This window comes from Diadema antillarum, unplaced genomic scaffold (assembly GCF_040938485.1).
Source record: "Diadema antillarum isolate AM-2024a unplaced genomic scaffold, OU_Dant_1.0 scf00000071, whole genome shotgun sequence".
NCBI lineage: Eukaryota > Metazoa > Echinodermata > Echinoidea > Diadematoida > Diadematidae > Diadema > Diadema antillarum.
Window position 1 is genome coordinate 10476921 of NW_027270960.1, and position 13780 is coordinate 10490700.

Consider the following 13780-nt stretch of genomic DNA (forward strand, 5'->3'; position numbering starts at 1 on the left):
CCTTTGATTTAACAGCCCTCCCCCTATAAAAACGTTCATGAACATGTTGTTTTATAAGTCTGAAACCCCTCCTTGTGTTACAACCCCTCCCCCCACATATGAACTTTCAGCCAGTGTCATGCTCACTCCACGATGGCCCCATGATATCTTGCAGATGGCAACAAGCTATCTATCTGTCTGTCGTCCACCTTTTTTATTTCCAGTTCCATTTCATTTGCCCCCGTGGTGTGCTATCGCTCTGCTGCTGTCATAGCAGGATGGTAATCAGTTTCTATCGCGCAAAGGGTTGAGGTGGGGCTGTGACAGCTCGCTTGAGTGATGAAGATCGCTGGGAACGAGAGAAAATATTCCATACAATCAGACAGTGATGCATTACTAGGGGATGATTTCATGGGCTTGCCAGGTATAAAAGCACTTCGCTCGTTTTACCTGAGCAGGTATAGGTTTGTCTCAAAAGCCATTAAAGCCCCTTGCTACATTTGCAGATGGAAAAAACTGCTTTACTGCTTCAAAATAGTTCTAAATGTGACTTTATAGGGATAAAAATAATCAACATGAAAATGTTAATCAGTATGATTAATGTTAAGTATTGTTAAATATACAAAATGTAAACAGTGGTTTTATTTAAAAAAACATTTCTACAATGTAGAATACTATAAACTCTCACCATGACATTTTTTAAAAAGAAAATTAATGGTATCTCCTTTTTATATATTTGTGACTTTATTTCAAAATTTTTGTACTGTTGGTTGTTTTGTGATACAACTGGACCATACATATATTTGTGTGCATCAAATGTGATAATTGAAAAATTAAATTAATCACTGCTCCCACTGTTAAAGGCATAATTTACTATTTGCAGATGAAACAAAAACCCAGCGTTAGTGCTTCAAAATTGTTCTAAAATGTGAGTTAGGGATAGAAACAACCAATGTAAAAGTTTGAACCAGTATAGTCGATGTTAAGTATTGTTAAATATACAAATTGTGAACAATAGTTATAATAAAAATGATAAAAAATGATATCTCCTTATATTTTCAGCTTTATTGCAAAAATTTTATATGATAGGATGTTTTGTGATACAACTGACCTACACATATGCATCAAAAGTGATAACTGGAACATTTTTGAAGTCACTGCTCCCAGAGGTTAACAGGACCTTTAAATAGTGGCTTTAAATAGACAAAATGACAACATTAAAAGTCTCATACAATGGAAGCAGGGAAGATGTGTTTTAAATGTTTGCTAAGTTTAATGCACATGGTGAATCATACAAATTTTCATAACTTGTTCATCTCTTAGATGGTGGAGAGGAGGTATTTCCAGAATATAATGATACTTTCTAGCATGAATAGTGGAACAAAATTAGAGTCCTTATTGTGCATTCTTCTACAAAAGTTTTGATGAAAAGTAAAAAAAATAGAACAAACAGCTTGGGACTCACTTAGTAGATAATAAGAAATAAAACACAGTTGATATGTAATACTTATCACACATCATGTATAAAACATTAAAAAGGAAAATAACCCTCATCAATTAAAAGTTATGGGGAAACAAATGCCTCCTCAGCAAACATACCTGCAGAATTCTTGGAGGTGTTAGTAATGACATTACGTGATCTGCATAAAATGTTTTATAGAAGCTCAAATGGAAGACATGCATCGAAAGCTACTGGCAGGGTCTGCAATTAGCAAGTTGTGATAGATCTTCTTAATGTTGATGAGGTGAGAATAATACTTGAAGGACACCAGAATAAATGCATTTTAGGGGCTTACTGGCATGAAAACAAGTGATTCTTGGGATTCTATTAGCTCTGGTGTTAAATAGTTCATTGTGTAGTACCCTGAATATGAAGAGGTAGCATTTTTTTGTTTCATTAAAAACAAGAATGTGTATTGCCTTTCAATGCTCAACAATTTTGTAATTGCCATATCATCAGTAGCTTTTAGGAAGTCATCATTCGCAGTGATGTAATTTGTGGCATTTATGAATGTAGGAAATGAACAAATATGTAAGCTGTCCTTGAATCTGGCATTTTTTCTCCCTCCCACCCCCACCCCACACACATGGAACATATGTGACCCGCTGCAACAAAAGGATCCGAAAGTCGGGGGAGGACAATTTTCTGAAAGTGACATGACATGATTCCCTTACTCTTCCACTTTAATGTCATATATAAGATGACTCATAAAAGTGCACTGACCAATGAGATCACTCCCTTGTTGCTAGGGGCGGAGTCTAGCTGCGGCGCTAAATCCAAATCTTCGGACACGTTTCTGTTCCGTTGAAAGTGGGAAAATCATGGCCCAGAAAAATGCTATTTTCTAGCCTTTCCTTGATCATTTAGCTTCGAAATTTCGGCAGATGATAGAAGATACATTAGACTACAGAATTATGTCAAAAACAGAAATCTGAACGTTTGGACGGATTTTGATGATCTGACTTCAAACTCGATTTTCTCGGCTCACCCATCAGCGACTTTAGGATCCTTTTGTTGAAGCGGGTCACATTGTACAGTACACTTGTATGCAATTGCAATCTCATACCAGTACACACAATCTCTGACACAAGTTTAACCATTCTGATAACATCACCTTACAGAAATCCATCAACTGTATATGATTCGCTAGCAGAAAGGTCACATTGATATGAATAAACTTGAGAGGTAAACATACCCTGATTAATCAATAATCAATAATTCTGTTTCTTTGTGTGTTTGTTATATATATGCTTTGTTGCTGTTGAACTCATTCAACGTTTTCTTGACTGTTTATAGCAAACTGAAATATGCATTGCCCCATTGTCAACAGTCGCAATTGTAGTCAGTGAGAGCCAAAACTGTGATACAGATAGATTGTAAAGTCAAAGAAATGTGAATTGCAATTGAGGGACAAACGGAGTGAGGGCAAGCAATGGGTGCCCAAGAGTTACTAGATTTTAATGCAGAAATTATGAACTTTTAGTGATTGTGCACGAAGCCAGTGACCAAACCCAGTCACAAATTCTTGTGTGGCATACAGTATGTTTACTCCTGCGTCAAATTTATTTTGACTTTGTGACCTTACTTCCTGCTAAAAGTCATCTAAAGTTCCTTTTTTTTTTTACGTGGATACTTGAAGGAAAAAAGAGATTCAATTTTTTTTTTTATGTGGATACTTGAAGAAAAAAAGATATTCATTTTTATTCTAATTCTGGCAATTCAAATTGATATCATTGAATCTGCCAATCAAACTGACAATTCTCCCGCTGTAGCTTCAGGAAGTACTTTGTTCCAGAGGTGTCAGCCAAATTCTAGGAGTATACATGGGGAGATCTCAATGCCTAGTCCAAATTGCACATTGGGTATTGCCACCAACAATCTGTAATGTGCTGTACGGTATTGGTTTGGACATGGAATCAGTGATATTGTCACTTTAGTTTTTAGAATGTCTCAAATGCACGTAAGTGTACTTGACCGAAATTGCACACAAGTGGGGTAGCACAATGTTCCTTGACCCGTGTGTGTAATATATTATATGACCTTGTTCTATAAAGTGTTTTAAATATTTTATGGTGAGATTTGTGTGATTTTTCTAAAATTCTATAGATTTAAATTTTTATTGTGACTGTATACTTCAGTGTTGCTGGCAGCCGAGTCCGTGAAATCTATGATATGATCATAAAACTATTCCTCCTCATATTCCGCCAATCCCTCATGGCTGACAGAATGATATTAGCAACCTTACCCTTTATGGAATTATTACCATCTTATTCCGTTCTTACCCCATTTGATATGTACAGGTACACCGTGAACCTGGTGGAAAGGTAAACACGCTGTGACATAAAAGAATACAGACCTTTTTGGAGCAGAGCTTACAACTAGAGCCTATACACGTACAGTAAACTTGACTAATATGATAATTTAATGCATTCCATACAGAAATGTGTTCAGTAAAGTCAATATTTCTGTGCTTCGTTTGTCCAGCCTCACTTAGACAAGAACCCAGGGGTGTACCTCAACGCTGACCAGCCTCCCTGTCTCAAGTTTGTCGTGACCGAAGCAGACATCAGGAGGCAGGAGGAGCGAGTGAAGGAGGTCCGAGAACGTCTCCAGAGAGTCATGGAGGGCGACCCAGATGCAATACAAGGTGAGCAGGTCATAGGTCAAAGGTGACATACAATTGAAAAGAAGAAAATAAAGCGATGAAATAAAAAATAGGCTCATCATTGATTGTAGGTCAGTGAACAGGGCAGTTAACGTTTCAACGTGCATTGCAATGCAACAGAGTCTTTGATATTTTGGTATTCAAAGCTTGGCAGGATTTAAAAGTAATTGTTACTCAGTCATGGTCAAAGTAAAAAAGTCCCAATAAGCACACACAAAAAAAAAAACCAAACAAACAAAACAAAACAAAACAGTAATGCGATTTCCAAGTAGCAGTAACTTTGAAAGTGCCTCCAGTGGAAATAAAACAGAGCATAATTATAAACTTTTATATACAGGTTAAAGCCATTATGATTTGTTGGAGTTTACTAACACTACTCACCGAGTACAGTATACTGTGTAGACTGATATACATTGCAGACAAGTACTTTTGTGTATGAAACTGAAAGGATCTGTGTAATAAATGACTCAACTTCTCATGTAAAAACATGATCACACTTTGAGACCTTTCAGAGGTTGATGTACTTTAGGAAGAAAGAAAACAGAAACCAAGCAAAACATGGATTTATTCAAACTACAAATCGAAATGTAATGATTCTTGGGTTGAGTTATTTTGATTGCAACTGGTTGACAAATTGCCCTTCATCGATGTGAATAAATAATTATTATTCAGTGTTTTAGTCGTAGTCATGATGAAAACTCAAGGGCATACATACCTGGTTTGTGGGATATAATGGCTGTCTAGCAATCAGGAGGTCATCGGTTTGAGTCCAGTCCAAGTATGTATGCCCTTGATTTTTATCATGGCTAGTATTAAAACACCTGATAATCACTGTTTATTTTTGCTGATGAAGGGCAATTTGTCAATTAGTTGCAATGATAGTAATTCTTTGTCTACTTTTGATGTGAAAGTACAATAAAGTCTCTTCCAAACACATTTTTTTTTCTGTAAAGCATTTGTGCTGTTTGTGTACTGAGGTGTGCTATTTGACACTATTTACAAAAACTGATATGCATGCTGTAGTGATTAGTGGTTATTCATGCATGCTATTTCTGATGAGAAAGAAAAAAGAAAAATGCATTTATTCACAGAAAGTAATTTTTTTCTCACTTTGTCTTTAATCTGGCAGGGTCAAGTGAAACTGATCTATTTTCAAAATGAATCAAACATGCATGGGTCATTTAAATTTGTATCTTGCAGGAATTTAGTCTAGCTAAGTGTTTTGGATTTGAAGATCATATTGTGCGCTATAGGATGTTTTTTGTAATGTTTTAGTTTACTTTTTTTTCACTTAGATTTCATGTTCTATGGATGGTAAACACATACAAAGCACCGCTGATGATGTTTTATGGATAGGATTTTTGAGCTTCTTGAGTCATATGACCCCATCAGTTATTTTTTGGTGTGTGTGTGTGGTGGGGGGGGGGGGAATTAAAGATGCTATGCTACTATGTAATTGAATTTTCCTTGTATTGTCATTATTGACTTAAATATTGTGCTCATACTGTGTGGGTGGTAATCAATGCTGAATGTAGCACAGGCAATGTGGGGAGTTCATACTGTAATGATTTATGCTGAATGCAGTGTCTCTTGATAATTTCCTTTCATAAACCAAGAACGCTCTTCCTATAGAGAATGTGAAAAAAAAAAAAAACATGCTTTGAGATTCTCTTTCGTTTGTGCCAATGTATTAGTTGTAGACAGCATGCTAGTATATAGATAAATGCAGTGTTCCATGCAAAGTTTATGATCCATTAAATGTTTGTAGTGCTTGTAGTAACTGCATACTTATGATGTATTAGGGCATTGTGCATGACTGTAGCACTAAATGTGCTTTGACAAATAAAAAAGATACCAGTTTAGAAAATGATGACTCTTAGCATGATTTTTATGATATGTAATAATAGACATTTATGGTTCCTGTAAGCCTCTATGACGTCAGCATAACAGAGTTACTGTGCGCAATGACCCATTTTGTTAAGGCACATTCCAAGTTCCCATGAAGGAACAATACAAGTATGACGGCATCATGCAAGCAGTGTCTTTTTATGATAAAATTAAGAAGCCGACTAATGGAGAATTGGAAAAGGAATTTTTTCCTGCAAATGAGTTCAACTCTGCTGTTGTCTTCCAAGTGCCCATTGACAAACCAGATTCTGATTGTTTGCTGTTTTGCTTTTTTTCTCTTCCGGGATATTCCTGGGTTTTTTTCCCCTTCTCCCTGGAATTCCATCCTTGTATTTTCTCCCTCCACATCTCCAGGCTTGATGCTGTAGCAGTCACCTCCGGTTCCCAATGTCCTCCCCCTTAAATAAAGGTAGTACAAGCCAGCCAACAAACCAACAAATAAACGAACTAAACTATAAAACTCATTCTCCTACCTTCACTCTCTGTTGTATCATTATCCCAAACTCACTATCTTCTTTCCACTATTTTCGATGCACTCCTGAATAGATTATTCACCCTGGGATTACTAATGGTATGAGGGTAATGAACTTTGGGTAAAAAAATAATGTCATTTTATGCACCGCTAGGACATATTTGATGAGAATAAAAAAAGAAAGAAAACTTATGGTTCCTTTGCATTCAATGAGTGAATTTTCATTTACCATCAATACTGCACTGTGCACATCATCTGACATTTAACAATGGATATTAAACATGAAATGTTCCCACACAGAATGCAGTAAGATTTAAATCAGTCAATTTGTATGAAAGTCAGTCTGGGTGAAGCCTAATCCTGTGGAAAGCTGTGATTTATATTAACAGATCATCTTTTTGTTAGATTGTTCATTTTTCTAACTTTTCAAAGAACCAGAATCATTTTTCTTCGAAAGTTAATGCATATATCAAGTCATTGGATTAAAAAATATAAAGATATATTTCAAACTATGATAAAAATTCAATCCAGCAGTCACTCTGAACTCTTTTTTTTTTTCATTTTGAAATGGAAAAAAAAAAAAATCAGCTTTTTGCAGTAATAGTTTGTTATTGCAATGACTTACTTGTTTTAGACTTGATAGCTGCACTTTTTTTTACGTTTTGCTTCCCATTATTTGTTACCTACAATCCTACATGTACTACATTATCAGTTTCAGTCAAAGTGATGCACAGATATAAAGCTAAATGGCAAGCAAGTTATTCCACGTTGCTTTTATTGCTTTTTTCCCTTCAAATTCCTGTTTCAGATCATTATATGGGCACTGAAACCTAACCCCTCCTACGCAGTTCTAGGAACCATAACTAGAAACGTAAAACCAATAACAAAAATCATGTTTCCTTCTTTCAGAGGTTGATGGACTTTGTCTTTTTTATCTATTGCACTCTTAACTTTGACCCCTGTGAATGGGACTGCTGGATTGGTATTGGTATATTAATTGTCTATTCATTGAAATTATTTGATTTCGATATGTTCATGGTAAACAAAGTATCATTCATTATTGTAGAGATGATGTCTGTACCTTTCTATTTATGAATTTGCAATTGTCTGCAGTACAAGTTTTTTTTTTCTGTTCATCAGTCATCAATGAATAAATAATGCACAAATAGTATTCATTACCATAATAATCTGTGAATAATTTCAAGTATGTGAATGTCACGTACCAGTGCACATTTTTATGCTGTTGAACTGAGATGAACAATGTGGACTTGTGGTCATAAGGGAAAATGCCAGAGTATGCTTGGTCCAAGGAAAAGGTCAAACTTCAAATTTGATGATAAGTCTAACCTCTTATTCTGCCTGAAAGAAGAAAAAAAAAGAAGAAAGAAATAGTTTTCATAACATGTTATAATCAGTCAAAATCAGTAAAAACTTCACTTCACTAATGACAAAAAAAAAATGACAACAGTCAAATATTGAAAGGATCTGCATATGTTTTCTACTATACACCAAATGCAGAAAGGAATTTACATTTGTGTTGCTAGATGGCCTGAACTTGCTTTAAATTTGGCATCGTATGTAAATATCTATACGGGTAACATTTGGGCAAAATCAGCAGTGAATAGACGGTGCTGACTGCAAGACTTTCTAGCTGTGGTATTTCATCAACATTCAGGAGACTACAGTCTACCTCCCATCATTATATTCTTCTTCTTTTGCACTGTTCTAATTTTTCTGCATTTCATTTGATGCATGTATGTGTACTAACAAATCTACACTCTTAAAGAGATGGTACAGTTTCAGTTGAGATGGGGCTTCACAGTTTTCCAACATTTTTGATGATGATTTTTTAGATAATGAATAACATCTTTATATGAAATATGAAAGAGCATTTAATTCTAAGAGAAATTCAGAGTTTATTTGGTGAAAATTGGTTTTGAAATGGCTGAGATATCTAAAACAAAGCACTCCTAATAAAAGGTAGGACCCATTTATTCGTAGGATCGCTTTGTTTTACTTTATTTTTGGATATATCAGCCATTTCAAAACCAATTTTCATCCAGTAGCCTTTGAATTCCTCTTAGAATTTTATGTTCTTAACCCATTGAAGATGGACTGATTTTGCTGCAACATGCATTTCCCATAGACCCCTGCCCGAGTATACTCGGGACTTGTCCTCAGAGGGTTAAACATTTCATGAAGTGGTTTCTAACAGGATCTCGCAAAAAAGTTAAAAGCTGAATCCTCACTACAACCAATACTATACCATCCCTTTAAAGGGTGTGTGCATTTCCCACCTGCAGAGTAACATTGATAATTGAGTTCATAGAGTCATATTTGCCGGTGTTTTGAAGTGATTCTACAAGTAGGAAGGGATAGGAGAAGCATTTGTACCTAGAGCCGATCATTGCTATGGCTTTTAGTCTGATAAATTGATAAGCTTCCCCCATGTCAACCGTCAAAAGTGGTGTCATAACAACTCTTTGCTGCTTGTAGAATGTGTAATCAGCTTATGTAGTGAATGCCGCATCTGCAAATGAGTAATTCTGCTGTACTAAAATCATGTGTGGATTCATTCATTCAGGCTCTAACACGCACCGACACACATTAAAAATAATTAACAAATCTCTCGCCTTATCCTTGTGTGGATCCACTTGTCTTTGTGCCGTCTTTCATGTCGTGTGCTGCCTTTCATGTTGTGTGTTGTTGCTGTGCCTTCCACGTGCAAAAATAACAAATTAAAGTCGGCCTTCAGGGCGTTAAAGTAAAGCTGCAGTGCATGTTTAAAGGGCGTAATACAATGTATGTATTTCCCACCTGCCCAATTGCTCATTTGGGCAAGAGCCCTGTTCATGTTACCAACAAATACATTGTACCTGTTCATATCACTCACCTGACAACAAATTCTAGTTGGTCTAGAGGGCAAGCAGCTGAGTGGGTTTGAACTTGTATTTAAACCCATAGTTCACGCACTTGTGAATATATGTCCATAGACACATATGTTTGTTTGTTTTTAAGACATTTTGTGTTTAATATATAATGTTTACACCACCTTTCTTTATTTGAGTCCCAATATTTGCAAGGAGGGTTTATCTGCTCAAACACCACTCAAAGGTCCTTACAGGAAGAATATGGTTTCCTCATTTGAAAATTTTCATGAGGTCTCTGAATATATGCCTAAACAAGTGTCATCCCCCTAAATCTGAAAGACAGCATGTACTGCCTACAAGTGATGTGCATTTTGTAGAAGAATTCATCCTTATCAACTAGACCTAATTAGTTTCTGACTTGCTTGTAAGGCTCATTTAATATAATTTTCTCCCCCCCCCCCCTCCAACAAAAAAAAAAAAGATTTACCTAGTATATTTTCACTAAAAAGTGATGGGGCTGGTCCACTGTAGTTATAGGTTTGAGACCTGTAGTGACAGTAATTGCCAAGTTGATGTTAGTTGTCATCTGCAATATAACAACTATTTTGGGACAAATTTGAAACATTGGGAATAGAGAATTATTACCTTTCTGCAGAAAAAGATTATCGGCATCAAATTATTGTTGCATCTCGGCTGGCCGGCTTTTAAGAAGCCACACTGGAGGCACAGTTTTGAGAGCTTCAGTTGAAAAATCTGTCCAGTCTGACAAGTTAACAAATCACAACCTCCTGACCTAACTTTGACAGAAGAAAAATTAGGCATGTTTATGGCACATATATATATATAGACTGACTTTAATCTTCAAGTCCATGACCCCTACCCCCCCCCCCCCCCAAATGATATAGGATTATAGTTTTGAGGATGAAGATAATGGTGGTGGTGGTGGTGGTGGTGGGGCTAAGGAGGAGGAAGATTGTTATTGTTTTTATCATCATCATCACTATTGATGATGTCATCCTCATGTTATTGTTTTTGTTAGTAGTGCAGTAGTAGTATTAGTAGAAGTAGGAGTAGTCATGGTAACAGATGTAGTGACATTATCATCATCACTATCATCATTGTCATCTTTACCATCATCATCATCATGAGCAGAAATGGTCATAAGTGAGATTGGTTAGAGTTTACAACAGCAGCATTCTTTAAGATGCTCTTAGTGCTATCTGCTGAAATGTAGGTCGGCAGTCATGGTGCAGCAGTGTATACAGCATATATATAGTGAGTATGAGAAGCTACCAACAACGACAAAAGTGATCATTTTTTACATCATGTTCCTCATGATTTTTAGGTCTGGCGTGCTGTGCGGGGGATGAGCCATTCATAAATCACTGTTCATACTCTCCAGGGTGTATCATGTAGGAGCTCAGAAAGCCTTTAATTTACAGATTGTTTGTATGAAGTGTAAACACATCTTCTCTCACTGTCTCCTTCTTTCTCTCTTATCCATCTGTCTTCTATCTATCTATCTATCTATCTATCTATCTATCTATCTATTTATCCCTCTGTCTCTTCTTCATCTATGCCAGTCTGATCTTGTTTTTTTCTCAAGTGGTGGAGACAGTTTGGTGGTATGCACATATGATATAAATATTTCTAAATTCCTTTCGCTTGACTGCATATCTCCTCTTTGCTGCCTTGTCTTGCTGATGACTTCAAGGTGGAAAAATTATATCATATTAAAGTTCAAGTGTGAATGGTGATGGGGGCAACGTGATAACCTTAAGTAGCCCAAGTATGCCATATTTATGCCCTGCAATTAATCTTCCTGGCGACTTTTCCTTCTCGAAGGTCGTTAGGGTCAGGGCCCCCGTGTTTAGCCCATTCCTGTCACAGTGTATGGGTGTTAGAAGGTATCTCTCTAGACTGGTGAAAGGTTTGGGTGGGGTGATGTGTGTCGCCGGGCAGGGTATAAAGCACACTAGTAAAATGCATATGAAATGTGATATTTATTCTTTTAAGTGTCTGTCGGAATCTTTTTTTCTGACCTTATTTATTTCTGCCATATTTGTGAACTCCATAGATCTCTGTAAAGGTACAAAATTAAATCAATTTATCTAGACTTCCTGTTTTGATTCGAGAGTGGTTTCACAGCAAGTCCAGATGAATTGATTTAATTCTGTACCTATATTGAACGTTGCCTGGATGGATCAGAACGTACATCTATAGATCTCTGAAGCTTTATAATCAGCTCTCGTGAAAAATTCTATTCTCATGTAACATGTCCATGTCCAAAAGCTAAATGCATTTTTTCAACTGTGTCGTTTTAACTATTTGATGTTTTAGCCCTTGATAGCCATTCATAGAAGGATTTCCCATGAGAGCAATGGACTTGAATGAATGCTGGGCACCCATTTTCAGCACCACGAATATTCTCATTCTACAATTTTGTTTTGCTTTGATTGTTTAGAAGTATTTGTGAGGATGATTAGCTATGGATGTGGAGTTATGCTGCACAGCCATTTCAACTCAACACCTTCCCTGCTTTAGCCAAACGTGATGGATGACATTGTAGCACGTTGAAGAAATTGCGCTGTCAGAACTTTTGGTTTCTTTGCTGACTGATGACGTAAAACTAGTCTCGACATTTCTGGGTCTCTCACCCTGTACTGATGACCTTGGGCTGTGCAGAGTCACTGTAGCAGTCATTTATCTCAGCCAGTCTTGGAGAAATTTTGGTGCAGAAACTTTTCCTCTCTTCATCACTTAGGGGCCTACAGGGTGTTCAGACACACAAAAAAAAAAATGGTATACCAAAACAGTATAGCTGTATGATGAATTTATACATCTGAACGCTGACTAACAAAATGATGTGTAACAAAACGAAATATAATGAAACAATGGTCAGAGCATCGTTTTGAACTAGAACTCGATAACAAACCACCATTCTGTGATGACATGGCAGGTTCCATTAGAATGCATGACTTGGGGCTCTTGGAAGCAGAACAAAAGAAGAAGGCATGCATAGATTATACACAGGTGAACTCGCAAGCAAGCGGTATTGTAATGGAATTACACTGCTACATTTCTGGCATATGTGAACCTCCTTTGTCATCACCCTTGTTCAGTGTAATTCGTTTAAGGTTTTTCAAAGTATTGTTTCTCTGCTCAAGAACCACAATAAGTTCCACAAATCTATACATGGAGCTGTTGATTTATGTACTACATGATGTGAAATTATGAAAATCGCCTGGAATGCCCCTTTAATATGAGCACGCGCTAGAGGTGAAGGGCAGGCAGGGGCTAGCGGCGACATCAGGACCATAACAACATGCGCAGCGGGAAACTGCGTATCTATACCATGCTTTCCAAAATGGTCTAAAGATCATGTGTTGGAATGGTCTGTCAGCTATAGGAAAATTATTTATACGTTGTTTCTGTATTGACTTTTGGTGTAAACTGGTTTGTGTCTGAACAGGGGGAATATTGGCACCTGTCAATTTCACTGTATATATCATATTGGAGAATGATTAGATTGAACTAGTGAAATATATTTAATCTACTCAGAATGAAAAAGAAAAAAGTCCTTTTAATTTTACTGCATATCATATGATGAATTGAAATTAGATTGAACTAGTTGATACATTTCATCTGCACAAAATTAGAAATTACTGAGGTATGCATTTTGACAGGATCTGTAATTTTCTGAACTGTTTTGCATATTGGAAAATCATTAATGAATTTAAGAGTTACATAACTTTTGACAATTTTGCAACCAGAACTATTACTTATGGATAACTGAAAGCTCTAGTGAAATATATTTTTTTAATTCTTCCTAATGAAACAAAGCCAATTATGATAGCAAGAGTTATGATAACAAAGAACAACATCAAAAGAATAAGATATGTTGGACTTGAAGGAATACTGTTTCATTTCGACTGGAGAGTAGTCAAATGGTAAAAATAAAGAATGGATTTATTACATTTCGTTCCACGTCTATTTGTCCAAATACTCAAATATATTGGTATGTTATATGAATACATGTACAGCAAATTGATACAAAAGTTTTCTTGCATCATTTCTTGCCATATTAAAGATATGTTAATCACTTCCTACTTGTCTTAATGGTCGCATATTCTTACTCATAATTCGGCAGGGCTATATTTGCAATAGGTCCTATACGAAGAGGTAACCCAACCTTTACTTCAAAACTGGCGCCGATGTGCAGATAACCCACCGTTGGGGAGTATCAACTTGGTGTGCAAAGCTCTCAACAATGTCTGGACTGTGGAACAGTCAGATTCATGCATATTCACAAGTCTGGACTGTGAATGAGTGAGACTCATGCATATTCATGAGCTTTGCAATCATCTGATTATAGCTTTAATAGT

General features: G+C 36.4%; 1 protein-coding gene across 4 annotated transcripts in view; it reads left to right on the forward strand.

Moving 5' to 3' along the window:
* Positions 1-13780, forward strand: part of LOC139716926 (methyl-CpG-binding domain protein 2-like) — an 88889-nt gene that overhangs the window by 39152 nt on the left and 35957 nt on the right. For 2 of the 4 annotated variants that reach the window (XM_071628449.1, XM_071628450.1), the window contains exon 5: positions 3965-4127. In XM_071628449.1, coding sequence (XP_071484550.1) covers positions 3965-4127 — 163 coding nt within the window. Of the gene's footprint in view, positions 1-3964; positions 4128-6407; positions 6542-13780 lie in introns of those variants that run through there. The other 2 variants (XM_071628452.1, XM_071628451.1) reach the window with 2 other exon arrangements.